Here is a 27,129-nt window from a genome sequence, read left to right on the forward strand (position 1 = left end):
TAAAGGACGGTCATTAATTGTGCGTTAAAAAAAATTAGTGGTGTAAAACTAAAAATTAACACACTCATTTTGACACCCCTAATATATAGCGAGTAGTTCCTGAGACATAAGGGTTCAAAGGAAGGTAGCCACACCCCTCTTGTAAGCTCCCAACCCTCTGCTCCGATTCACCTCAAATTTGCAAAAAAAAATTTTTTTTGCCATCACTATCAAAAAGTACGGCAAGTTTCATTCGTATCAAAATCTGCTTGGTTAAACCCACTGGGATGATTCGGCAAGTCAGGATTGAGGGAAGGGTTTCCGGCTCAGGTATCACCCTATAAGTACAAGAGCCACAGAAAATGTATTCATGGATATTTGTCATCACAAAGGAAAGTCTTTCTCTTGAACAACATGTTGTCATTGGCCTTCACCTGCAACTAATGCGAGGCCGTTAAAAGTAAAACGAGAGCAAAGCACTTGCGCAGCAAAAAACGACTAAGGTGCGGTTTGAGAGAGCCGAGAGAAAGTGACGTGTTAAGATTTCCCCAGCATCCTCTCAGCAGTTCTACTTTAAGGACGATAACGGATCCCCAACATTTACGGCAAAAGGTTGCCTGGCAATGAAATATGCATGGCCTGGACCGCCGTTCCATTATCTCGTCGGATGAGTCATCAATCATCCCCCAAACGGTGAAGAATATGCAAATCATGCTCTGTGTACAAAACTATGGGACGCAAACTAACAAGTTCTCCTCATAATTAACGCAAGATCCCCCCCCCCCCCCCGTACCTCCTAAATGAACACGCTGACATTTCGAGGCTGGAGGGTGAGGTTTTGAAGTCGAAAGGTTAAACTGGGGCCGATCATAAGAGGCGATAGTGGAGAATAATTAGAATGAGAAGTGATGGCTCTCGCCCACGGGGAGTCATTCATCTCCTCCGACCGCTTCTTTCTTCCAGCTCGCCTTGCTCTCGACATTCCTTGTCCTATTTTTATTCGTCTCCACCTGCCTGCCCCTCTTATTAAAATGGAATTCTTTGTGGCCGTGTGTCCATATATATACCGTATGTTTGCATCTGTATCACACTGACACAAATTTTCCAACACTGCTGGATTATACATGTTTGAAAATTTTGAACGGGGCGGGGGAAAGTGGCATGCAGGGTATGTTGTGGCGTGTTTTTTTTTTTTTTTAAAGCTTTGAATCTATTCCTCTGAAGCCTACACAAATTCACCCCCCCCCCCCATTACACTCCACATTGACAATAGCAGCTGTTTATACAGATGCACGCTCGCATAGTCCCATGAGAGGTTGCTTTAGAACATCGGTTAAAAAGCCACATTGTGCCGTTTTTGCACATTTAACATGTCAGTTGACGATGCTCAATTTTGCCTACTTTAGTTCTTCAACTTAAAAAGGGATGATAGTTTTGATGTTAAAGCAAGACGAGAGCGACTTTACAGGATACAACGTGTAGTACCCCTAATTTCCACCCAACGACCTCACACTTGTCTTTGACAGTTATCTTCTTCCACCGATGCAGGATGAGTCATAAAAATGTCCCGTTTTATGACGACTGGGATTTATAGACACTACAATGAAAACGGCGACTTGAATTCCAAAGATTGGCTTAAGATCGTTTTCTCTCTCTCTCGAATGACAATAGATCTCCAAGTGGAGAAAATGCAGTCACATGCGAATCATTTAGCCATTATCGTTAAGCTAGCGGTCGATGCTACTTTGGTTTTCCCGCGAGTGATCGTTTAGATCAAGTCCTGGCTAATTTTCAAAACGATACTTCTACTGGTCATAAAGCGTCGCTGTGGGGTGTTTGTAGTAAGTTTCTGAATGACTTTACTTTTGAGATGGACATGGCAGACTGGACGCTTTTCACCCTGCGATGACTTCAGTCTAAAGCTTTCATCCTTTGAGTTGGAGCCGTAAAAGTGAAGTCATGCCCGCTCGCTGCGGCCCACAGGTTATTTATTAGCCAATTTCACAGTGCCCGCATATTTATTGGTGAACAAAAACATGAATCACCTGCTGCCGAGACTCTCCTGAGCTTTTCGTTTTTTTGTGGTAGAATCTCTGGAAGTAATCAACATTTAAACCATGACCAATCTTTGAATGCAGATTTTTTTTTAATGTGCATATATTTTACAATCGAGATTGTTAAATTGACATGAACACGAATTGTGAAAGCAGATTTTGGGTGTGAGTCTAAGCTCTAATTACAATGTAAAGTGTTATGGTTAGCGCTGTGCAATTAATCAAAATTCAATTACAATTTCAATTATTACACAATTACAAAATCGTAAAAATAAAAAATAAACGATTAAAACACATTTTTTGTTGTTTGAATGTATACATTTGCAACCTTTCAATTTTATTTCAAAATAACACATTTTATACATTTTGTTTCATCCAAAATAACATAATTAGTGTTTAAAAATATATATATTTGTCTTAAAATTTGCTACGTTTAAACATTTTCTTGTTTTGTACCAAAAAATTTATGACCATCCTAATCATGATTTCAATTATTACCAAAATAATCGTGATTAATATTTTCTTCAGAATCGAGCAGCCCTAGTTATGATCGTATCGGCACACATAAGTAAGTGGATTGTTAGTGTGTTCATGCATAGTAATTTTTATAAAACAAAAATTTATACAAAGTATATTTTCAATAAAGTAATGAATATGGTCCATGAATAAAAAGCCTCCACAGACTTGAATTGACGTTATTGGAGCTCAGATGGGCAAAGTGAATAGTTCGTCATTGTTGTTATTTTGCAATTTGTACGACCTCAGGTTCGAAAATTTCTTGGTTCCACTTAAAAAATAATAATAATAATAAAAATAAAAATAAATAAAAAATGAAAATTTAAAGATGCATCTAAGATGGATATTGTTTGTACCGGTCACAACCTTTAACTGATTTCCCCCCTGCTCCTTATCAATACTGTCTACAAATCTTATTCCTTTCAGTTTATTTTGGCATTTGTGGGAAATAATAAAATCTCATGTGTTGTGGCGACTGAGCCCAGCTGCCTGCAGATGTCTGAGCAGAGCTCATCGCGACAGCAGGTAGGAAGCGGCGGGCTAATCGAATCAAGGCAGCGGGGAGAGGTTAATTGGAGGGGTTTAAAATTGCTAATTTCCAGATGAAAGGATTATTACCCACATCACATGTTTCTGCTTCTGTTTAATTCACACAGCGAGTTTAATGATGTGGCACATAGTGCTGGATCATTAACTTATGCGGCCTATTCAAAGTCGAATATTCTTATTCGTATACAACAGACAATATCTCTTAACATTTCTTCAGAAGGGTTTGGTGAAGCAGCACGTGGCTCATTTCCCAATGTTATTTTTTTTCCTCGCTCAGGTCCCAGTAATAACTGTCAGCAAGTGTTTGCAGTCACACAGCAGCTTGTAGTTGCAAATGTGGCAGCAGCTGCCTCGTTATTGCGAAGATCGTGTGCGCTGCATTCAGTGCATCTGCTCGGCCTTTTTTGTAGGAATAAAGCCAGAAAGTCAACTCTTGGAGTTTGCCAGGGCAGTAATATAGAACATATTGCACATGATGTCTCGTGAGGTGAGGAATTAGGACTCAAACGCAGACAAACACAGAAGTAAAAAAAAGAAAAAAAAAAAAGTTCCTTTAGATACAAAAATACAAAGTAACAACAGACAGCAGGGCTGGATTCAGATGGCCTCAAAGAAAACTTTGACACAGAACCTTGGGCGGGCTAGATGCAGAGAAACCTCGATTGAGATGGAAGCAACCTCAAACACAAGAACAGCTTGCATGAATGAGTACGGATTGGAAACCTCAGCTAAGGAAACTCGATGTTGTGACAAAAGTGCCATTGAGTAAATCCTGCTAGGACAATGTACACTTCTATATGATTTCATTAAGGCCTATATGGTCAAATAAGAGTGACTAGACAAACTAAGAGTGGCTTATATAGGCAAACTGCATAGCAACTTACCACATTGTCATCATAAATGACATAGTAACTGCATAAGACTAGACAAACTAAGGGTGGCTATAAGGGAGATAGCAACTGCATAGCAACTACGAATATCATCACAAGGGACATGGTAACTGCATAGTAACTGGCCACATTATCATCATAAGGGACATAGTAACTGCATATGACTAGACCAACTAAGAGCGGCTAATATATCATCATCATAAGGGACGTAGCAACTGGATAGCAACTACAAATATCATCACAATGGACATAGTAACTGACAACATCAACATCATAACGCAATAAACCCATGACCCAACCCAAAACACAGTCATAACATATGACGCGGGACTAACTCTAGTGAGGTTAGAACTCATATTTGATGTCACTCTCTTGTTAGATAGTTAATAACATCATCAGTGAGCCATCATGGATTTAACAAGATGTCTCATGTCTTTGTTATAGTGACCTTTTCCAGTGTTGTTATATTACATAGACCAAAATTAGATCCACAATCTCCAGTTGAAGAATTCTACGAACAAGAATAAAGGTCAATCCAACATACAGTACAGTATGATATGTTAGTTTGCCAATGACCATATATGGTCAAATAATACGGCTTTGCCTGGCAGTGACCCCTCAAACTTGCATTCGATAATTTTCCACGGCCAGAGTGGTCAGAACATTTCCGTATTATACTTAAGTCTCCACTTTGCTGCAGTGGAAATCTTTCGTCTCAAATGACCTCCGAGTTGTAATCCAAACAAATCCTCTCTAAAGCCGCTAGTGTCGTTTTCATACTCTGGAATCAATAGTTGGATCAATTTGATCACTGGTGCCTGAGATCGGCTTTGACTTCAAGTCGTTATAGTCTTGGCATAAGTTATAATAACGAGACTTGATCGTTCACGGTCCTGGCGTTAAATAGAAAGACACATCTAAAAAAAATAAAATAAAATAAAACGTCAGTATAAATGAGCTGTGAGCTTGTGTGTGTGTCCGCTTATTCAAACATACAAACAGCGCAGCCCAAATGGAAACAGCGCAAGCAGTCACACTTGAATGAGTCTGATGTGAATCACCTTCCAGGGTGCTCCGTTCCCTTGTTTGCACATGTCGATCTCAAAGCACAGCCAGTTGGTTGTATTGATGCGTTCGGTGTTTTTTTTTTTGATGGTCGACACACTGACAGCGGTTGTCAAAAGAAGCCGCTTGGCCTTGATTTTCTGTCAACACTTTTTTGGACTGTTGCTGGTTCCTACAAAATGAAGGCGAGGTGACTGCAAATGCAAAAGCAGGCACAGGTGGGAATTGATGTAGCAAATGTTGGGCTTTGAAAATATGGAATTGAAAATCCACTCAAACTGGTATTTTAGTTTGGATTGCAAGTCAAAGCAAAAAAAAAGACAGTTTCATGAACTCAAGTAGCGAATATCGTTAATGCAGTCTGTCTAGCATTTTACTTCAAGTTAAAGATTTGATAGCCCTTAATATGGAAAGAAAAATGCACCGAGCTGTCACCAACGTCTTACAAATTCAATTATGCCATCTAGTGGCAAAAAAAATTACCTCAACACAAATCAATATCACACTTGTTTTTTTTACAGTGCAGTACATCTTTTTAATTTTAACTCAATTTTATTGTTTATTATGAAATTACTGTATCAATGACTTAACAATGCAGTCATATTTCTACTAGTTTAATTTTTTCCCCCCACTTTTATGTTAAGAGTATGAAAATTAAGGCTGCTCGATTATGGAAAAAATAATAATAAAGATTATTTTGGCAATAATTGAAATCCCGATTATTCAAATGATTATTTTTTTGGTACAAAACGAGAAAATGTTTAAATGTAAAAAACTAATAAAAAATATTAATTTAAGACAAATACAATTCTTTGAAACACTAACATTATGCAAGTCCATTTTAGATGAAACAAATTTTATTAAATTAGTTATTGTAAATTTTTTACAAACAACAAAATTTGTATTCAGATTTTTTTCTATGATTATGCAGATTTTGTAATTGTGGAGTGTAAATTGAAATTGTAATCGAATTTCGACTAATTGTACAGCCCTAATGAAAACTTAAAAAACACATTTCATTGTACATTTACAGCAAAATTTGCCATTAATTCCGAGTTAACTATTGAAGTCATGCGATTAATTACGATTTTAAAAAAAAATTGAAAATCGCCTGACACCCCTAATTTCCCGATCACGAAGGTGAAGCATGCATTAGGTGTGTCTGCTCACAGCATGTGTGTGCGTACTGTATTTGTGATGCAGATGTGGTGACTCACGCACAGCTCGCAAAGAATAATCACAGCCAAACAACAGTTTGTTGTGCTTCCGTCCAGGGTTTTGTGGCGCTGCAATTCTTTGTTGTCAACACAGCGGCCTTGTCCAGAGAGCAAACTGCTTAATTCCTAATTAATCCCACAGATAATCACGCCCTAAAATGGATTAGCATACTGTTTTGTGGGAAAACAATAACGCAGACGTTTTCTGGGCTCAAATGAGATGTAGAAATTACAAAGGCGGCCAACAAGGGCCAACGGACATCGTATTGTCTTACAAATGAGAAGGGACGTTGTGGGGGTGCACAGCTCACAGGATCGTGTTAATATTTGGTGAGACGCTTGACCTGATCTGTAAAATAACGACACCTGCAGCCATTATCCAGCCCAGAGGCGGACCACCTGGTTCTTTTGTTCGTATTAGCCAGCAGGCAGTGATTGGAAATAATGAGGTGCTCGTCAATTTCTCTCATCAGCATCCAACGCGGAAGAGACGGGCACGGAATTGACAACGATGCGCTCGTATGCGAGCATACGCGAGTTTGACTGGAGCGAATTAAACGGACACGGACAGTTTAACTCGTTCACTGCCATTGACGTCAAAAATTCTACTATTTCTATTGGTTTAACATTTTTCCCACTTTTGTTAACAAGAAAATGAACACCAAGAAAAAAAATGTTTACATTTAGAACAGATATAAAAATGTAACTATTGAAGTCATGTGATTAAGTACAATGAAAACTTTTCATCGCCTGACGCGATTTAAAAAAAAGGAAAAGATTATTAAAAATGTATAATCCTAATTCATCGCATGACTTCACTATTTTATTACATTTTATATCTGTTTTTAATGTACAATTTAAAAAATTCTAGGTTTTCATACTCTCGTTAACAAAGTGTAAAAAAAAAGTTAAAATAATAGAAATAGTTCAAATGAATTTTTGACGTCTATAGCCGTCAATGGCAGTGAACTTGCCAGTTTCAGAAAGAACACCGCCGTAAAATCTCATGTATAATAATATCTACCTGTGTATAATCAAACCTTCCCCACCCCCCACCCCCCAAAAAAGTGCCTTATTTAAAGGGATACTTGACTCATTGAGCCATTTTCAATTGTGAAAAGTTAATATTTTGTCCAGAATTAATTTAAAAACTACTTTTTTTTATACAATTAACACCTTTAAAATCTTCCCCCCCCCCATTTGCTGTTGACTGAAGATGACATCACCTGTGCCTCCTCAGCAGTGGCACGCCCCTAATGAATAGGGAGAGAGTGGCTCGAAGATAAGAGTAAGAAATGGTACCGAAAAAGGAGTCAAGAAAAGCATGATATGAATTTTTTCTAAACTACCTATAAATCATCCATTTTTGGGGGGTAGTCACTATGAAAAGATGGATATTTTCTAAAAGGCTACAAATGACGAAAACACGATTCCAATTGCGTAGCTGCCCGTCGCTTTCTAATCTCCTCCGCACGGCAATGCTTTATGTTGCTGCGCTATAAATAAGTAAATGCGCGCAATTGCCGCCCGCTGGGGAAGCAGCGAGACGTACGGTCATTACATTAGCCATGTTATTTGGTGGCTGGTGCGAGGGCCGCATGCAAACGCGGCGTGCGTCACGGTTCGCCGAGCGTGACGGCGGCTGCCGACTGTCATGTCCTCGCATTCGTTGGCATGGCATGCCGCGCGCGCGCACTCGCACTCGCGCACGCACACACACGCACACACACTTGAGGAGGCGGCGAGATTGCCTTGGGAATGGAGTCATCTCATCTTGTTGCTCCCTCGTGCGCATCTACATTGCGTACAGTCAGATCGCAAGGGGGAGAGGGCTGGATTAAAAAAAAAAAACATTTTAAAATAAAAAAAATTATCACAAAAAAAATCGAATCATCGATATTGAATCGATTTTCCTTTTCAAGACCAATATCGATTCATAAAACCATGAAAAGATTATTTTACATAGCTTTTTTCCCCACATGAATTTCTTAAGAAAATAGAATTTTAAAGGCCGAATTTTGGGGTATTTTACAGTTTTTCTTATATTTATGAAAGACCTGATTTACTGCACTTCAAGACAATTCAAAATCATTTTCATTTATATTTACAACTAGTAGGCGGACTAGCATTCAACGCAACAATTGTGCTGGTTTACTTCTTTTTAAACTGGAGTGAAAGGCAATGAGGGGAGTTGCTTCGAATGGCCGGGAGTCGGCTGCATTCCCTCCAGAGGCAAATGCAAAAAAATGAAAACTAGGGTATGGTTTAAAAAAAATTTTGATATCGAATCGATTTTCCTTTTCAAGCCCAATATCCATTTATAAAACCATGAATTGATACCATAAATTCTTAAGAAAATAGAAATCAATCGATTGAGGAAATTAGAATCAATGCCCAGCCCGAGTGTAGATGGTGAAAAAGGTTTAGACTATTTAGTCGTACATCGTACGAAAGAGGTTCGTGCATACCAACAAGCCGATTTTTGGTAGATTTATTCCAATTGACGGACTCAGTTTTGAAGCTTTCTCAATGGGGTCGGTCGGGGCAGAGGTGGCAAATCCAGATCCAGAATGAAAATACTGACACATTGGATTTTGTACCCAAAAACGCAAGATTCTCACTGCAATTTACAGTCCCTCAAACCTCAATTGTTCCGGTTCCCACCTGTACGCAATCCTTATCATTCTGGGTGACTCTTATCAGGAAGGAAAAAAAAAAAACAAGCAGACCATGCTAGCGGAGCCCAGAGCCGCTGGAGCCTGATTATTTCCCTCAGGAGGACGATAAGAGCAGCGGCGCAGACATCCATCAGATAGCCAGCCAGCGATCCCGATGTTGGCTCGCTCTATAATCCGACTTTATTGCAACAATATGTCAATAGTGCACTGATAGCAACAGCTTCCAACTAACATGAAGACATTTTTTTCGACACCAGCCATATTGAGAGCAAGCCAAGACAATTTGTCAAAATCGTTTATCATCTACAGTGAAGCCGCACCCCCGCTGGGTCGCGGTTCGTTGCTCGCACCCCCGCTGGTATCACAGATTTAAAAAATAAAAAATTTGATTCTTCTTTATGGGTTTTTATAGTTTACAGGCAAGTCCCAATGGACGCTCTGAGTAGAGCTGTCAAAATCAATTCACAAGTAATCGATGATCAAATTAATCGAAAACTACTTTAATAATCGAGTAAGCCATTTTTTTATTTAGAAATGTCCATAATCGAGCAATCGTTTGGAGCCGTATTTCAATTTAAAATTGTCCATAATCGAGTAATCGTTTGGAGCCATTTTCTCCAATTAAAATTTCAGCATATCAACAGTAAGTGTTCAGTGATTTCTGTCATCCTTCATGAAAGAAGACTGATTATCTTCCGTGTTTAATCAAAATATATCAAATTAATATATTTATTTGGAAAACAATGATAGTGCATCATCAATCCCCCCCCCCTTTTTTTTTTTAATCACTATTCGAAGTACGAAATAAACACCAATCACTGGTTAGTAAACAGTAATCAGTGGAAAATACTTTTGTAATACACTTTAATGCTAAATCAAAATGAATCAATGGATTAATCAATTCTAAAAAATATTCAATATCTGAGCATGCTAGCAATAATCCACCACAAAATAAATCGCGCCTTACTTTTCTGTAGACGATCATGTTGGGGGAGTCGTCATCGGGGTCCACGATGCTCAAGGACCTCATGGACAGCAGAGGTCTGGCCGGGGACGTCGGGGCGTCTTCTTTCAGGTCCTCCACCTCTTCGTCGGCCTCCGTCGAGCCCGAGGAGCTCAGCTGCTCCTCGTTCTGCTGCTCTTCTTCCTCCGTCTCTTGCTGCGGTTGTCGTATTGACGCGGCAGCCATCTCCTCCACCTCCCGTCAGTCGTCCTCACCCGCGTCAAGTTATCCTGTCTCCTTTAACAGCGGCACGCTCTCGTCCTTGTGCTTAATGTCCCTCCATCAGGGTTCGGCTGCTGCTAAAGTAAGAGCAAAAAGGATGAATCAGACGAGAACCATAAGATTTGATCAACAGGTCAAAATGTGTGTGTTAATATAGAGCTGGCGAGCGATTACATTTTTAAATCGGATAAATCACATTTTAGAATTCTGATTAACTCTTTGACTGCCAGACGTTTTCAGAAAAGGGATGCCGCCAGTGCCAGCCGATTTAAGCATTTTGACTGATTTTCAAGGTCCACAGAAAATGTTCTGTTTGGACTATGGAAACACACGTACTACCAAATGAAAGATTGGACTTTCATCTTTCATCAGAAAAAAAGAGTTTGTTTCTACCTTATTCCGTTCTTTAGTAATCAACAATAGAAAATGGTTAGTTTGACCCAATTTCGCCTGTGTTGGACCAAAATACGGAGAAATCAAGCTTTTAGTGAAACGATATTATTTCATGCATTCTAGTGAATTTGACACTTCTTTTTGTCCATGAATGCCACAAACACCTAAATAGTGCTTTACTTCTATAAAACACTACCACCAAGAATGAAAAAGTGTTTTTTGATAGCAAAATACGTTTATTTACATTCAACAGTGTAACAATTTGACAACAATTTGGCAAACTATTTACAAATGTGTGCAACTGTGGTGCTATTTACAAATATGTGGATGTTTCAACGACAGTTTTTCTTTTTGTAACACTCTCCTGCGTGCAAAGAGACGTAACAGCATTTGCACAACAGATTGCCTCTTCGCGTGTGCCACTTTCTTGCAGGCCGTTTTTTTCCGGGGAATAGCAAGTATATACTGCAGTGTGTCATCAAGTCTAATATCAGGATCATGCTACGGTTACGTTACGGTGGTGTTACGTCTCGCTTCCCCGTGTCCTTCAGTTGCTATACCGGGTTGGTAGGAGATGTTCTGATCCATTTTATCCACTCCATTCATGGTGGCATCGTAGTCCAGAAACAGTGTCTTCTCCGTGATCAGACTGTACCCGCTCCTCCGATGAATATGCATTGGACTCGGGGTACTCTTCATTGTCCGATCGAATGTCCGCTTGTGCAGCTCCGCGTTTTCCGGCCTTAGCAGCGCTAGCCGCGCGTAGCCGGTGAGGCTTACTACGTGATCGTAAACACGTCCAGGCTTCCAACTTTGGCGTCAAACTCGCAGTCATCATCATCATCATCATCATCAATCTGCATTGGTCGATGCCAACTCTCCATCGCCCGATCGAATGTCCGCTTGTGCAGAAGTACCCGGCCGGCTATTGTGCGCGTTTTCCGGCCTTAGCAGCGCTAGCCGCGCTAGCCGCGCGTAGCCGGTGAGGCTTACTACGTGATAGTAACAGGCCAAAGCTTCCAACTTTGGCGTAGAGCTCGTTGTCATCATCATCGTTGACATCAATGCGCTTTTTAGTATTGATTGATGCTTTCCGTCTTTGAAAAAAATGCTCAAGCGTGAGCTGCTTGTAACCGGTTGCTTGGTCTAGCCATTGTGGCTTGGATCAGCCATTGTCTCCTCAACACTCTAGCTCCGCCTCACGTCTTCTACTGACGCCCACGGTGGGCGGCCCATCCAACCTTGTGCAAAGAGAGTCATCGCTGCCATCTAGAGGCCAAAACAAGTCATTAAACTTACCTGATCTGCCTGATATTTTCAGCACAGCTGCCCAAGGCTTTCCTGCACCCGTTTTTGAAAAAAAAAACAAAAAACATAGGGGACGTCTTTTAACGTCCTCGGCGCCCTTCCCTAGGTTTATGCTAAACGTTTTATAACGTTTATGGCAGTCAAAGAGTTAATCACGATTTTTTCCCCGCCAAATTTGAAGAGCACCGTTTATGTGTCAATTCTTTTTTTTTTTATGTTATGAGGACGTCTTCAACATTTTTTGATCCACTGCACACGCTCATCCTCTTTTTCTAATCAGTTAATTTGTTGCATAATTTAAAATGGAAACAAAAATGACCCCGATATTTTGACATGAACAAATATTCTAAATGTGATACGCAAACATTCCTTAAATGCTTCACTTTAATGCATGAAATGATGTTTATTGCTCAAACACAACCTGTGCAACCTTAAGCGTAGCCATCCGTTGTCACGCTAAAGGCTAATCTATGGTCAAAATTAATCATTAATCTGCGTTAATTCATGATTAATGCGATGATTTTTTGTGATTAATTATTCAATTAACGCTTTAACTTGGACAGCACTAGTGTTAATTTAAACGCCACCATTTTTTTGAACGCGCCATTAATGACACATCCACGTCCAAATATTTGTGGAGACTGGTGTCGAGTTGTATTTTACAATTCTAAAAATTTGCAGAATTTCACAAGTGACTTCATGTTAAAGATTTGATAGCTCTTAGTGTGAAAAGCAAAATCCACTGTGCTGTCACCAATGTCTTACAAATGCAATTATGCCATCTAGTGGCAGAAAAATGACCAACGCAAATTAATATCACATGTGTTTGTTACAGTAAAGTCCATATTTTTAATTTTAAAATTTGAACTCAATTTATGAATTATTATGAATTAACTATCAATGACGCAGCCATATTTCTATTAGTTTAACTTTTTTTTCTCCATGATAACAAAAATATTTTATTGTACATTTAGAACAGAAATAAAATTTGCGACTAATCATGAGTTAACTATTGAAGTCGCGCCCGACACCCCTAGAAGATATATTGACATATCAATGTTATGAACATAATATTTTTGAGTAGGAAACATTTGCACTGCCATATTAAAACAACAAGCTTCTCTCATGGACACATTGATCCAGTCGGATGATTGGAGGTTTGACTTCCTCAATACTCTGTGTTTGTGTATACGTAAACACTGATTCAGGGAGGCGCATCATGTCATCACAACATCAAAATAAATAATTAGGAGAAGCCCTGGGGTGGAAAAAAGGAGTAAATTGTTGATGTTTGTGTGAATTATTTCCACACAAAACAATCAATTAGTTGCTCAAATATTACTGCGAGATGGGAGGCCGCCATACGCTGTATCAATATTATAGCAAGTACTGTATACACTGTACTGCTGTTTTACTTTGCTTTTGTTGAAAAATTCATGAATGTTGCACTGGTGCCAACACAAAGCGCTCCACTTTCCTCAAACAATGTTGTGCGCGTGCGTGAGAGTATTATTATTTTTTTTGTATCACATTTTGGGCACATATTTGTTTGTGCCTCTGCCAGGATTAGTTCCCATACCAGAACTGACTGATTTGGAGACGCTTGTGCCATTTCGAAGATGATAGTCATCAAAAGTGTATCGTGTACACTTGCTGTGGCTACATAAACATTGTGGAGTTAGCGATACATAATGTTAGCACCCAACATAAATCTAATAGGGGGTGGGAATCTTTGACTGTCTCACAATTCGACTCGCTAGCGCTAATTAGCGTGCTACTCGCGGCACTTTTATCACTCAAAAAGAATGGCTATTCATAGAAAACACTTTAGAAATATACAGAGAAACATCTTAACATTACTCACCATCATATGCTCTTTCTAAACTGAAAAAAAAAAACTTTTATTGGCATAACATGATCGTGACTTTTTCCTTCGCCTCTCTAATGTGGCTACAACTTAATGTATCAGAACGTGAGTAACCACACTGCCCCCAAGTGGCCAAATCGCGCACAACCTGAACAGCGCTCCCAATTAAAAGCAGGGATTTAGTTCCATGTCATCTTGTTATCTTGAGGTCAATACTCCAATCAGACATGTTTGAGCATCAGTGAGCTTACAAAATGATATATACTTTCAACAATAGTAGTTACACCAGCACAATTTAAAATGTTTGTCCACTAATACCATTTTTAAAAAACATTTTAGCCGATTTTTTAAATTCAAGGGCAATTTATGGAGTAGCTCCATCGTTTTCAAAATATAGTAATGTGTTGCCTTCACGGCTTTTTCAATATAAATAAGTTAATTGCTTTAAATAATAATGTTAAAAATATGTATGTTATTAACGGAGGTTTGTTAATTGTTTGGATGGTAATTGCCAATTTTATTTACGTTTAAAGAACAAAATATTAGCGTTTAACATACTTCCTGTTTCTGATTAGGTACTTCCGGTTTCTGATATTTCGCGAACACAGAAAACGCTATCCAGTGCCATCCACTTCGAATTATCAGGCAGTAATGCCGTAAGTTTCATTTTATTATATTAATGCTAATTTTCGTCGAATTGTTATCGTCAATATAATTGGCGTTACAGTTTGTGTGTGCGTGTAACGAGTGACTATTTTTGTAATTACAGTTTTCACCACATGCTTATGAAGACAATTAAACACGCTGCAACTGCACTCCGGGGTCTTCATTTGTGGCTTATCTTGGTGTCACCAACATCTTTGTTGAAAACACTATAAGTAGATACACGTAGATATGTTCAAAGATGTCTCCTTTTGACTTTGGCCCAATACGAGGGACATTTTCCACCGCTGACATTTTAAAGACTTGATGTGGAGACGAGTGTCTCATTTCATCATTTTTTCATTTGCATCCAAGCAGGTTACACTTCCATCAAAAGCTCCAAATGCACTCCAAGATGAAAGTGTCTGGGAACAACCTTCATATTTCACACCGGCCGCTCTGATGACTGACAGTCCATGCAAGCCTGACACACTCTTTTTTTTTTCTTTTTTTTTTGGTGTGTGGACCTTTCCATATTGCATCATTGCACCCAAGGAGATCCAGAAGGGCGAGATATTCTCAACACATCCTGCACCACAGGATTATGCTTAGTATAACATTTATTAGGTTCCACAGGAAAAATAAGCTAATTTTAAAACTAATCACAACAGCAAATTCTAAAAGAAACAACAGGGAATTGAGGGGTGTTTTTTTTTTTTTATCTGTTCTTGTGTTTTCTTTTTTTGCAGCAGCATCTTGAAAAGCTTTGTTATTAATTCATTTATTTATCGCATAATTCAGTTGCACTATCCACTGTAAAAAAAAAATATATATATATATATATATATATTGAAACAGCAAAGTTAGGGTTGTCCTAACTTTTGGATTGTAGTCCGCTAGTCTATTAAAATTCTCTCGACAGGCCAAGAAAAACTGGCATCTCTCCACTAATGCGCAAACGTTTTATTACTTTCCCGTCAATGTGATGAATTTGTTAACGCTCAGTTGTCTCTCTATATTTAATGAGTGAAACCAACGGCATCCGACGAAGCCCCTGGACCACACGCAAAGTTTCTAGTGCCTCCTCTAAATTGAGGTCACCACCAACCTAGCAAGCAACTGTCTCGCTCACAAAACTCATCAGTATATCATTGCACGCTTCTACTCTGCGACCTCCAGGGTCGAACAATCTCTTCCAGGATGCCGGTTATACTCTCATCTGTTTTTTTCCCCCCTGTAGAAGTAATTAGATTTACTTTAATAGGTTCTGTGTTGAAACCGTATTAGTCGCGCCATCACTGTACATGATTATTTGATTATTCTCATTTTTATGATGGACAACAAGAGTCGTTTAGGATAAAGTCGCGTTTTGTCATAGGTGACATGGCATGACTCCTTCTTGTGATTGGCTCCATATTGCATTGCTGTATAGACAATACGTCGCGATAGTTTTTGTTTGTGATATTCCAAACAAGCAAGCAAAAAAAAGGTTCTCCTCCTCTATGACTGGCACTAATATGGACCAAAACTGTAAAAACAAAAATAAGTAAATAAAGAAAAGTGAAACAGATAAAAAAAAAAAATAGAATTCAAAATTAAATACAAATGGAAAAATATATATAAATTAAAAAAATTAAAGTAATAAATGCAAAAATAAAAAACGAAATTCAAAAAATTTATATCAAAATAAAATGGGAAATAAATACAAAAATAAATATAATTAAATGTCAATCAAGAAATAAAAAGGAAACTGCCAAAATTAATTTCATTTATATTTTTTGAATTAGATTTTTAAATTATTTTTTTTATTTTTTTTTATGTTGACAGTTTTGGTCCTCCATACCATGCTGCACCATGCTGGCACCGCTTTGCCTTTCAGACAGGCCATTATAAGATGTGAAATCAACCATCCCGTTCCATCTCAGGTTTGATAAATCACATTGTGCGTGCTAAACTTGCTACAAAATGAAGCGTGTGGCAATTTGGCGCCTTTGGCAGACGCCGTCCCGGGAGCGCCCGGCGAGTAGATCAGCTTCCACATCTGTTACGTGATAAATCAAGTTTGCATCCGTTTTGGTGCATGTGCAAACCTTCAGTAAATCACGCCCTACAGTATGTCTCTCGAGTCTGGCTCTCTCCTCGGCATCAGTCGGTGGTCTCTCCAGTCCCTGAAGACCACTTCACGAACACGCCGAGCCACTAGCTGCAACCCAAATTAGACTCTCACTCACACTGAGTGAGTAGCCTATACCCCACTTACATCCAATTTGGACTGTTTCCCTTTGGGGTGTTGTCACTTTTGTTGCAGCAGATCAGCAATTGATGCTCGTGTGTGCGTGTTCGGTCATTTTGAGCACACTACATACTAGCGTCCATATTTTCAATTGCGCAATCGCTTTTTTGTGAGCTACTGCGTATTTGTACACAGACATGCATGCAGGTGTCAAGTCACAACCTCACACACACACACCCAAAAGCGAGCAGTCACTTACATCGAGTCTCTATTAAAGCACTTCATGATGCTGGATGGTCTCGTCTCATTTTTACGGCAGGTGGTCTTGACGGGTGCCATGTAAGTTGTTGATACGCGCATAAGTGCACAACTTCATTCGTTTGGGGGGAAAAACCACACACATGCAGCTGTCAAGTCCCGTCATACACGCCTCGTTGCAGAACACTTGACCAAGCATCTTTTAAGCTTAAATCCCAGGTGACGCTAAACATCTGCTACCGGCAACACACACACACACACACGCGCGATGAAAAACAGGCAGTGTGTCACTTCCAAGTTAACACACACACACACACACGACTATTATTAGCATGATGAATGAACGTGGAAAAGCGTTCCGGTCTGTCATCACCTTCTTACCTCAATGGTCTCTTCTTCTTCTTCTTCTTACTATTATTTCTTTACTCTGTCTCGTGCAGCTCCTGGAATAAACGCCTTCACGGACCCTCCGAATACACGCGTGCGCTGAGAAGAGAGGAAGGCAGGGCACGAGCGGGAGAATGGGAGAGCGATGGAAAGTGAGAGATGGGAGTGTGTATGTGTAGAGAGAGGGAGGATAGAGAGAGTGAGAGATGGAGTATGTGTATGCGAAGAGAGGGAGAGTGTATGTGGAGAGAGTGAAAAAGAAAGAGGGCATGTGGAGAGAGGGAGGGAGAAAAAGAGAATATTTGGAGAGTGAGAGAGAAAGTGTATGTGGAGAGAGGGAGGAGAAAGAGAGAGAAAAAGAGCAATAGAGAGAAAGTATGTGGAGGGTGAAAAAAGAAGAGATAGATGGGGAGAGAGGGAGGGAGAAAAGAGCGATAGAGAGAAAGAGATAGAGAAAATATTTGGAGAGAGAGAGAGAAAGTGTATGTGGAGAGTGAAAAAGAAAGATAGATGGAGAGGGAGAGTGGAAAGAGAGAGAGAGAGATAGACAGAGCGAGAGATGGGGTGTGCGTATGTGGAGAGAGGGAGCAGAGCGAGAGAGAATGCAAGATAGAGACACAGAAGACAAATGGATGGGGGAAAAAAAGGTGAGACGGAGAGATAGAGCAGGAAGCAAGATAAAGACAGAGAGAAAAAAAATCTTCAAAAACTGTTGATTTAAAAAAAAAAAAAACGCTGAATAACAATCATATATACATACATGAATATTCCACAAACAAAATGAGGTGGGGAAATGGGGGGAGATACTTCTAGAAAAAAAAAACTGAAATGTGAAAAGAATATTGAAGAGAAAAAAAAATCTAGGAATATGCAACCATAGTAATGAAGTTGTAATATCACGATTCACCACTAGATGGCAGACATGTCTTCGTTACACTTACAGTGGGTCCATTACTGCCGTATACTACAACACGATTTTGGCCTAATACATTTTTTGGGTGGATTTCAAATGAGATGCATCACAAACACAAATGAATGGATTTTTATTTATTCATTTACTTCATGTTTGTTGGTCAATGTATTATCAAAATATAAATACTGCATATAAAGAGCACATATTTTGCACGCATGCACGTATTTTGCAGCCTGGGAAATCCGGACTCACTCGCGGCTTTGCCCTAGCAATCGCATTTCTGAGGCGGGGCAAACCTGAGCTAACGGACAGTGGAATGAACGAAGAGCTGACGTGACGTCAGAAAAGCGACTGGAAGTTTTATTTTATTTTGCAGAGACGGAGTAAAAATCCAACATGGCTACGAGCCGAAGAGTGAAAGTAGCGAATGACGTCGTGCTGCCCTAATTCGCCACATAACTGTGACAAACGTTGCAAAAATCACACTTAACCACGTGTTGTTTTTTTCCTCATTTTCCTAGCATGCAAATGCGGGGGGGGGGGGGGGGGGGGGTTGCAGCAATAAGCTGACAAATCAATACACACTTAGCGGTTAACTGTCGTTTGATACTAATGGACCACTCGCCTAACACACACACTACGTTGTCTACTCGTGGATGCAAAGGAGAGCTGCTCTACTCTGGACCAACTGCATTGTTGAGCGAGAGTAAACAGGAAGCAAAGTCCACAGAGGATTTGGCCGCACGTTGGGAAAGTGGTTAGGCGAGTACCGTCGCCCTACATTTGATCCCGGTTGACACACAAACGCACTCAGACTCGCAGCGGGTCAACATATATGAGCTTAACTGAAGTGGAGTGGAGTTGCCCAAGCTAGCAGAGTTAGCATCCTTTGCAATATGACGCTAACTCGCTAGTGGAGTCTTCCTAAGAACATTAGCAAGAACTTTCTTGTGTACTTGTTAACACCCCCCCCCCCCCCCCCCCCAATAGATTGCCGTCAAAGCTATGAAACATGGTTAGCTTAGCGTCACCATAGCACACATCTCAAATGGGGATATTCATATCTATTGCTGTTGTTTTTACCAGCCTTATTTTAAGGTATCGGTACTCGTGACGGTGGCCCTTTAATGGTCGTTTTACAATCAGGAACTAGAAATTAGAGGTATAGAAAATTGCCATTGATTTCATGCAATTTTAAGGGGGAAAAAAATACTATATTGGGATTTGTAGGTCTTTCTATAAAATTATGTAATTTTTGTGTGTGTGGGGGGGGGGGGGGGTGATTGCATGTACTAGTGGTATCGGTATCGGTATCGGTGACAACCAAAGAGATCCGGGTCTGGAAAAAAAGTATCAAACATCCCTAGTTTTTTGTTTTATTTCTTATCTAATTGTAATTTAAAAAGGGAGCTCTAGGTGTGTAGCTCATGAACAAGACATTGTCCTACGCACCAACAATCTCTTTTTGTTTTTTGTGGGGGGGGGGGGGCTTTTTTATGTTATTAATGTTAATTTACAATAATGTTGTCCTGTACTGGGCTTCTTCTTTTTTTTTGACTAACATATTAGGGTAGATGCCACTGACTTCCCGGTTACACTCAGCGCCATTTCTAGCCACTGCTAGCCGCGTTCTGCGGCCCACACGTCACAAATCGGAACCGGAAACAAAGCTGATGTGTAAACCCGGAAGTCCCGCCTCCTCCGTGGCATACACTGTACCCCGTTTAGGTGTTTTTAGGTAATGGAAGAAAAGTACTTCAAAATCACGGGCGACCCCTAATTCCCCCGCTAAATTTCGGTTCCACTGTACATTCTGCTAAAACCGGATGAGTATTTCTGCAGTTTACAAAACCAGAAAGGTCAATTTCACCCGAATCAAACACTCACAAGTGTAAGTGATACCTTTAAATGTGAACAATCCTCCAGGTCTCCTCCGCTCCGCCAGGCTTCTCTGTCGAAAATCCTTCAAATGATTCAGCCCCCACGTTTCCCACCTGTACGAGATGACTAATCCACGGCCGCCTCCGCTGTTACACCTCTTCTTTCTCTTCTCTGCAAGCGGTTGCCTCGAACGGCCCTCAAACGTCTCCGCAGGTGGATAGACTTAAAACAAGTACCGGCTGAGTGACGGCATGCAGCAGGAGATGTGATGAACACAACACGCAAATCTCAGCACGTACTTAACACTTCTTTAGTGCGCTAATTAATCAGTGGCAGCTGGCAGGTATAAATTTTTACTTTAAATAAAACTTTCACTAACTGCTTATAGACTAACAAATATATTTTTTGTTTCCTGAAAATGTTACTCACTTAAAAAAAAAACGTTTTAATTTGCTCCGTTCTACGAAATCCAAATTACCCTAGTTTTTAAACAAACCAACCTTTATGACAGTAAGAGAGCACCAATTTGATATGACGTCATCCTACCTCTTCTTCTTCGCGTGTAGATTTTTTCCTCTTACCATGGCACCAGAAGGGCTCCGTAGAAAACATTGGATGTTGAAATAAGCTTACAACAGCATGCATTTATTTCAGAAACTTTAATACTGTGATCACTGCAAATGTCTGTTTTCCATACCTTTACATTTTACATAGACAAAAGACACAGGATTTAAACAGCATTTTGTATTCTGTAAAGTTCTACGGTTCCGCATGATACATCACACCATGACTCGTCGAAACCTTCTTACTGCAATCACTGACCAAGCTGGAACGAGCATCGATACAGAATTATTTTCAAACCTGTTCAGTCGGGATGGCTTTGGGAAAGAAACTAACTGGGATCCCCCCCCCCCCCCCCCCCCCTACTTTTTTATTATTATTTTTTTAAGAAAAGTCGAGCAACTCCCTCTGTTGGTCAGAAACTGCAATAACAAACAAAACTAAAGAGCAGCAAAGCACATCTCAATAAAGATTGCACAGAATGAATGGATCCTTCCCGCACGCTTTTTCAAAATATGTAAACTCCATCTATTTGACAAAAATATGTGCAAAGGTTCTTTACAAAATGGGTTTGAGCAATCCACGTTGAAACACGCACACACACACTCAAATAAGTGGGTTAAACAGATTGAATGTTGTGGTTTGGATGGATGCAAGCAAAACATTTGCACGTCGCACTTTCATCACTCAGCCTTTCTTCATTCAGAATACAAAAAAAAAAAAAAAGAGCAATTTGCATGTACAATAAAAATGGATTATTACCTATAATGACCATTTGGGACAATTCCAATTCTTCACGGTAGGACATTTTTGGCCTGTGGCATTCAATTTTTGTCAGTTATTTACGTTTCACAGTATTGAATGACTGAAACAATTCTCCGTAACGTGCTGCCATCTTAAATATAGACTGCCTATAATGTATAGTGATTCCTAAAACAGAACCATTTTTATTTCTAATTTGCTCACCTCAACAAGTGGAATGGAGCTAAATCTACAGGTGCGTTTCAATAAATTAGAATATTGTGTAAATTGTATTTCAGCAGTTCAATTTCAAAATGAAAACTTAAGATTTACAACACAGTCAACTGCTTTGTTTTTTCTGAACAACTAATACATAAGAAACAAAATTATTTATCGATATAATGTTCAAGTTTCCCTTTTTGTTAATTGATCTGCTGAATGTTCTCCTATATTTTAATTGATCTAGATGCACCTGTATGTTATGTAAACATCACGTTAATTTTTAGGCCTGTTAGTTTCTACATTCATGCCCGAGGAGTCATGTGCAATCAGGTTGGAAATGCATTAATTAGAAATTCTGTGGATGAGCTTGGGAAAGTGTGGACGTTAAAGACGACATTTCGTGTAAAAGTCCGACACCTAGTGGAATAAATTAAGTGTCGCAAGATGGTTAAGTATGGGACTGTTATGCAAAAGGCACACGCATTTGTTTCCACTTAAAATGCCTGAGCCTCTCACAATAATTTATAGTAGAAAACACGACTGTGTATTCACCTAGCGAGAGAAAAAAAATAAGACGAGATTTAAAGTGGTCATGGCGATGACAGTTGACGAGTAATGTACTTAACTTAAGTAGGACATCCGTGGCAGCTTTTAAAGTCAACGGGTAACGTCGAGCTCAGGTGTGAGGCCAGAATAAACGCATTAAGTGCATTCTTGTTTCGGTAAATTTGACTTTAATGCTTACACTGACGTCGTCGTACTTCCGGATTCTGTCGTCATCTGTCATCGCGATGGCGACTTTAAATATCGTAAAAGAAATTCTCGCGAGATGACCATAATACGCCGTCGTAGATAAGTGACATTTTCTTTGATTTAACTTTGTTTTTACGTTGAACACACATGTTTATCTTCTTATAAAAACATTCAGTTGTGACTTTTCGTGACTAAATTCAATGTCCAAAGAGTTTAGTGCACGTGTACATTGTTACTAAGATAATTTGGGGGAAGGAAATAATTTGTTTTGATGTTTGGAGGAAAGATGACATACAGACTTATGGGGCCACTTTGAAAAGTATTTTTTAAATTATTATTAACATTTTATCCTACAAATGACTGCAGAAAACCATCATGTATCCCTGCGGTCTTTTTTTTTTTTTGCTCTGGCAAAATTATTTTTAGTGTGACAATATTTTATTTATTTATTTTAATTGCGTGTTTGCATCACCAGGTATGTTTAACTAGATGAAGAGGAGTGTTTCCCTTTCCAGGTGCTGTTTCAAAGGCACGTACATCCCCTGCTCATCCTGGGAGGAAAAATGACCCTAAGTGACTGTAGGCACAGCTGGATAGACTGACGTACATTCACGCTATGATGTATGCACTCACACACATACACGCTTGTTGTTGTTGTTGTTTTTTCATGTTGTATCCAAAGATAATTATTTTTCCTTATAAATACCCTTGGAACTTATTTCCGAGCATCCTCACGTTCACACACCTGAGGGAAAGTATACAAGTGAACCGAACAAGCGCGCCGAAAGGTCATCTCCCTTTATGCAAACGTCAACCTTTTGATTGTCAGTCAAAGCTGGCTTCTGATACAGCACTATTTCTTTTCTCTTTTTTTTTTTTTTTTTTTTTAAACCCTCGCGGCGAATGTTCCAAGAAGAAAAATACGAAGTTGTACGAACTTGGCACGTCGAATAACCATGAGTAGTTGCACTAGAGGGCGTTGAAAGCAACACGACAGCAGGCTCGAGCAGCACAAAACGACAACGTAATACAGAATTCAAATGCAGATAGTCAGGCTTTCGCCAGGATTAAGAAAGATAGCCATTAAATTATATAGTTACTGAGTGTTTTTTTTTCCTTCTTCTTGACAAACTAAACACTGATGTCAGTTGTACTGTACGAATAGAGCAACTAATCAACTGGAATTATAATACAAGGAAATAAATAAACCCTTCATCCTCCAAAAATATTCAAATGACCACTATTCCAGATTCTTCCGGAGTCTTCTCTCATGTCTGATCACAGGAGGAAGTTGACAGCTTGAAAGTGAAGAGGAGAAAAGAGGCTCATGTGTAGCAGTACTTGTGTTTACGAGAATCGTCTTAAAATCTTTCCGGGGATTTCTCTCCTGTCGTCTCCCTATTGCTTTAAAGACGCAAAGCACTCCAGATAGAAGTTTTGAAGTTATGGCGTGGCACCGGCTGCCGATGGCTTTTAACTATATTCCTATTGTCGGAGGGGAGGCTGGTCTGCGCTGTCGAGGACGGATTGGCGGTTGTTATCAACTTCCCGGAGGAAATCACATTGACATAAAAAAAAGAAAAAAGAAAAATACGTTTCCCTTCGGTGCTGAGTGCTTGAAAAACAATCGGCGTTGTGCAGGGGAGAAAAAAAAGAAAGAAAAAAAAAAGAATCCAGCCTGAAATATCTTCATTCTCCAGTTGAGGGGATTTGAAAAGCCTTCCTCACAGTTTGGTGGGGAAGCAGCTCATTATGCGTGTGCGCGAGTGTGTTCCAGTGAACAGCAAGTGGTCGGGCCAGCAAGAATTGTGACATTCTCTTGTGCGTTGTAGGAAGTCCACTGAAGTCATTTGAATGCCTCAGCTAAACCTCTGCTGGGTTGGATTTGCCACAAAAAAAAAAAAAAAATCTTTCCATAAACCCAAGCTGACAAAAAAAGGAAGGATGAAAGTCAACATCCACTGTGCGATCACAGCGAGTCAGGAAATGGCTTATGTTCAACCGGATAATAGTTGGTGAAAGTGGCGGTTCCTCCACTCTCCAGAAGGGGGCGGAATGAGCACAGGAAGAGGAGTGACTTGTGTACAGCCAGTTGGATTTTCACTGGGATTGCCTGTCCCGTGACTGGACGAGCGTCAGTTCATGTCGATGGTGTTGAAGACCCACTCGGTGAACTTCTTCAGCTTGGCAGCAGAGGTCTGAGACTCTTCCTGAAGCCTCTGGTTGTCCTCCCACAGCCGCTTGATCTGAGCTTGAAGCCGCACCTTCTCGTCTCGCTCCTGGGAGTTTTGGAACAGATCAAACAAATGCTGGTCAACTTTTTTTAGGGTAACATCCGTTGGCATATTGCAGGCAGGAAAAATTAGCTTTGAATGTGATTAAGAATAAAAATGGGCATTAGCTCATTATATTGAAATATATATATATATATATAATTAGTATAAATTTAAAAAGAGGCTAGTAAAATTATCGTATGCAAGATAAGGGAACAACGTTTGAGAAATTCATGACTAAATCTTAAAATAATAGTTAACCAGTGATGTGAATCATGACAGTTATTTATTTATTGAAACATGGTACACATTTTCTTCTTTACCAAATGTTCTATTTTTTGTTTAAAAAATAAAATAGATTGTGTTCGATGGGGGAAAAAAATTATATATTTACCCAAATATTTTAAAAAATTTGATTATTATTATTATTATGTGCTAAGTTTATGATTTTCTTTCGACATGGTTGTTACCGACAGCAGGCAGTGAACTAGTATGAAGGTAAGGCTTTAATTTTATGATTTTAAATTTATAGCCTAGGAGTGTCTTTGAATGCAAATATCTACTGTGATTATAGCTGGACTACCGCGTTAGCATAGCTTAGCTATCTTTCTCTCACAGCTTATTTATTAGATCTCACTACACGTGTACCTTAAATATACACAATAACTGTTTGGAAATAAAAACACAGCAACATATGGAGCATTATAGTGACACTCCATTGTGAATACTTGCACTTGGCGTAGAGTGTGACCGCGCAATAAAAAGCTAAAATGCTCCTACACTTAACAGATTGGAAATTCTGGCACTAGCATTTACGCTCAGCGAGACATTGGAGGATTATTGTGCCCACATACTGACATTTGAGTCATTGTTATGATTATTGATGACGATTATCTTATCTCTATGTCTATGTCTGTTTTGTGTATGGCACTATGCTGCGTCTCACAGGTCAGACTCAGACAGATATCTGGGTTGGGGGAGGGACTCACTATGATTACGTGTGCGCTATGCTATCATCTCAAGGTGATAATGCGTGTGTGTAGTTTTGTTGCCCACCTTTTTCAGGTCCTCCTGGAGCATCTTGACCATGGCCTCTAACTTGGTCACTTTTCTCTCCAGTCCTAGGTGGCCCTCACTGTGTAGATAAAAAAAAAAAAAACAGTTGGACCCATTAAAGAATGAACTGGAACATTTTTAATCACAATTACGCCAGCAGTAATATTAAGGAATGAAAAGTTACCTGGATGCAGGGCGGGACATGGGAGCAGGCTGCAGCTCTATGTGGCTCTGCTGAGGACTGGACGCGCCGCTGCTTCTGTGGTTTGAATCCCCAAACACGTAACTTCTCTGGACTGGAAGGACACACACGCACTCAAAAGTTGTTTTCATTTTGCCAAGCTTAAATCTGATACGAACACAGCCTGAACAAAAATGATCGGAATAATTAGCTTCCTTTGAAAAAAAAAAAAAAAGGTGGTAGTTAACTCATTTACTCCCAGCCACTGAAGCAACCCCCTTCGCTCCGGGCTGTTGTACTGGATTTTGACTGATTTTGTAAGGTCCACAGAATATTGTGTTCTATTGCTATAAAAACATGTAACCTACCAAAAGAAATATTAGAGTCTTTCTGTTTCCGTTTTGCAGCAATTAGCATTAGAATATAGCTAAGTTTCATCATTATTCAAAAACCTATTGAAAACACTGGGGAAAAGAGCTTGTTGCAACATGGCCCTGGTTGATCTCTTATACTCTGCCGCCACCTGCTGGCCATTTTTTTGTAATAACTACCATTGCTTTAAGTGACCTCTTCAGGTCAGAGGCAGCAACAAAGACTTTTGTATGCTCTAGTAAAATTTATTTTTATTTTTTAAATAGAACGTTTTTATACGCAAATGAGTTAACAGCTAATATTTTTGTCCATATGATTAAAAGCACATAAACAAACATACCATAGTGTGTGGTTCTTTCACTGTCAAAGGTGTTGGCCACATCCACAAGGTGTGTCCATTCAAGTGGGCTGTCCCTCTCAGACGATGGGAGGGGCATCAACTCCTGAGGCAGAGGCCCGCGATGACGCTCCACCAAATCCACCAATGACGTGTCGGACGCTGAGAGGTCGCCTGCGAACAACAGAAAGGAGGATGATGCATCATGCGCCAATTGTCTCCGACTAGAAATGTTCCAACGGCTCAAATTTTGCATCCAGACTATCATTACTGTTTACCGTGCAGTTTGACTCCCAGCTTGTAGGAGGGCCGCCGAAGCGGCACGCCACGGGTGGTGGGTGAGCGCGGGAGAGTGGAGCAACTGAAGAGGACGTCGGCGCCGAGTGCCGCTTCCATCATCGAGTCGGTCAGAGAGGGAAGGCGCTGGCCGCGGTAGATGCTTTCATCGGAAAGAGTGCGATGCAGCGACCGGCGCCGGCTGGGGGGCTGGCTCGGAGGAGATTTCTGGGCATGCTGGAGAACAAAGTACTTATTATGTGATCAGGATGGAGCAAGAAATCCACTATAACTTTCATTTT

General features: G+C 39.9%; 2 protein-coding genes across 6 annotated transcripts in view; both read right to left on the bottom strand.

The window, feature by feature from the left end:
* The window catches only part of rgs6 (regulator of G protein signaling 6), a 53,275-nt gene extending 32,767 nt beyond the window's left edge, over positions 1-20,508 (bottom strand). The window contains exons 1-3 of one of the 5 annotated variants that reach the window (XM_086061347.1): positions 20,077-20,508; positions 17,256-17,360; positions 9,916-10,247 (exon numbers count right to left, since the gene is read on the bottom strand). In XM_086061347.1, the coding sequence (XP_085917473.1) occupies positions 9,916-10,137 (222 nt within the window). In that variant the 5' untranslated portion in view covers positions 10,138-10,247; positions 17,256-17,360; positions 20,077-20,508. Of the gene's footprint in view, positions 1-9,915; positions 10,251-13,738; positions 13,848-17,255; positions 17,751-20,076 lie in introns of those variants that run through there. The other 4 variants (XM_086061346.1, XM_086061345.1, XM_086061348.1 and 1 more) reach the window with 4 other exon arrangements.
* Positions 20,509-20,978: 470 nt separating this feature from the next.
* sipa1l1 (signal-induced proliferation-associated 1 like 1) overlaps positions 20,979-27,129 on the bottom strand; it is a 49,136-nt gene continuing 42,985 nt past the window's right edge. Inside the window, exons 19-23 of the mRNA XM_086061350.1 lie at positions 26,830-27,064; positions 26,555-26,725; positions 25,846-25,957; positions 25,662-25,740; positions 20,979-24,611 (exon numbers count right to left, since the gene is read on the bottom strand). Coding sequence (XP_085917476.1) covers positions 24,468-24,611; positions 25,662-25,740; positions 25,846-25,957; positions 26,555-26,725; positions 26,830-27,064 — 741 coding nt within the window. The 3' untranslated portion in view covers positions 20,979-24,467. The remainder of the gene's footprint in view (positions 24,612-25,661; positions 25,741-25,845; positions 25,958-26,554; positions 26,726-26,829; positions 27,065-27,129) is intronic.

This window comes from Leptonotus elevatus, chromosome 18 (genome assembly GCF_054856555.1).
Source record: "Leptonotus elevatus isolate MCC_2025b chromosome 18, RoL_Lele_1.0, whole genome shotgun sequence".
Classification (NCBI taxonomy): Eukaryota; Metazoa; Chordata; class Actinopteri; order Syngnathiformes; family Syngnathidae; genus Leptonotus; species Leptonotus elevatus.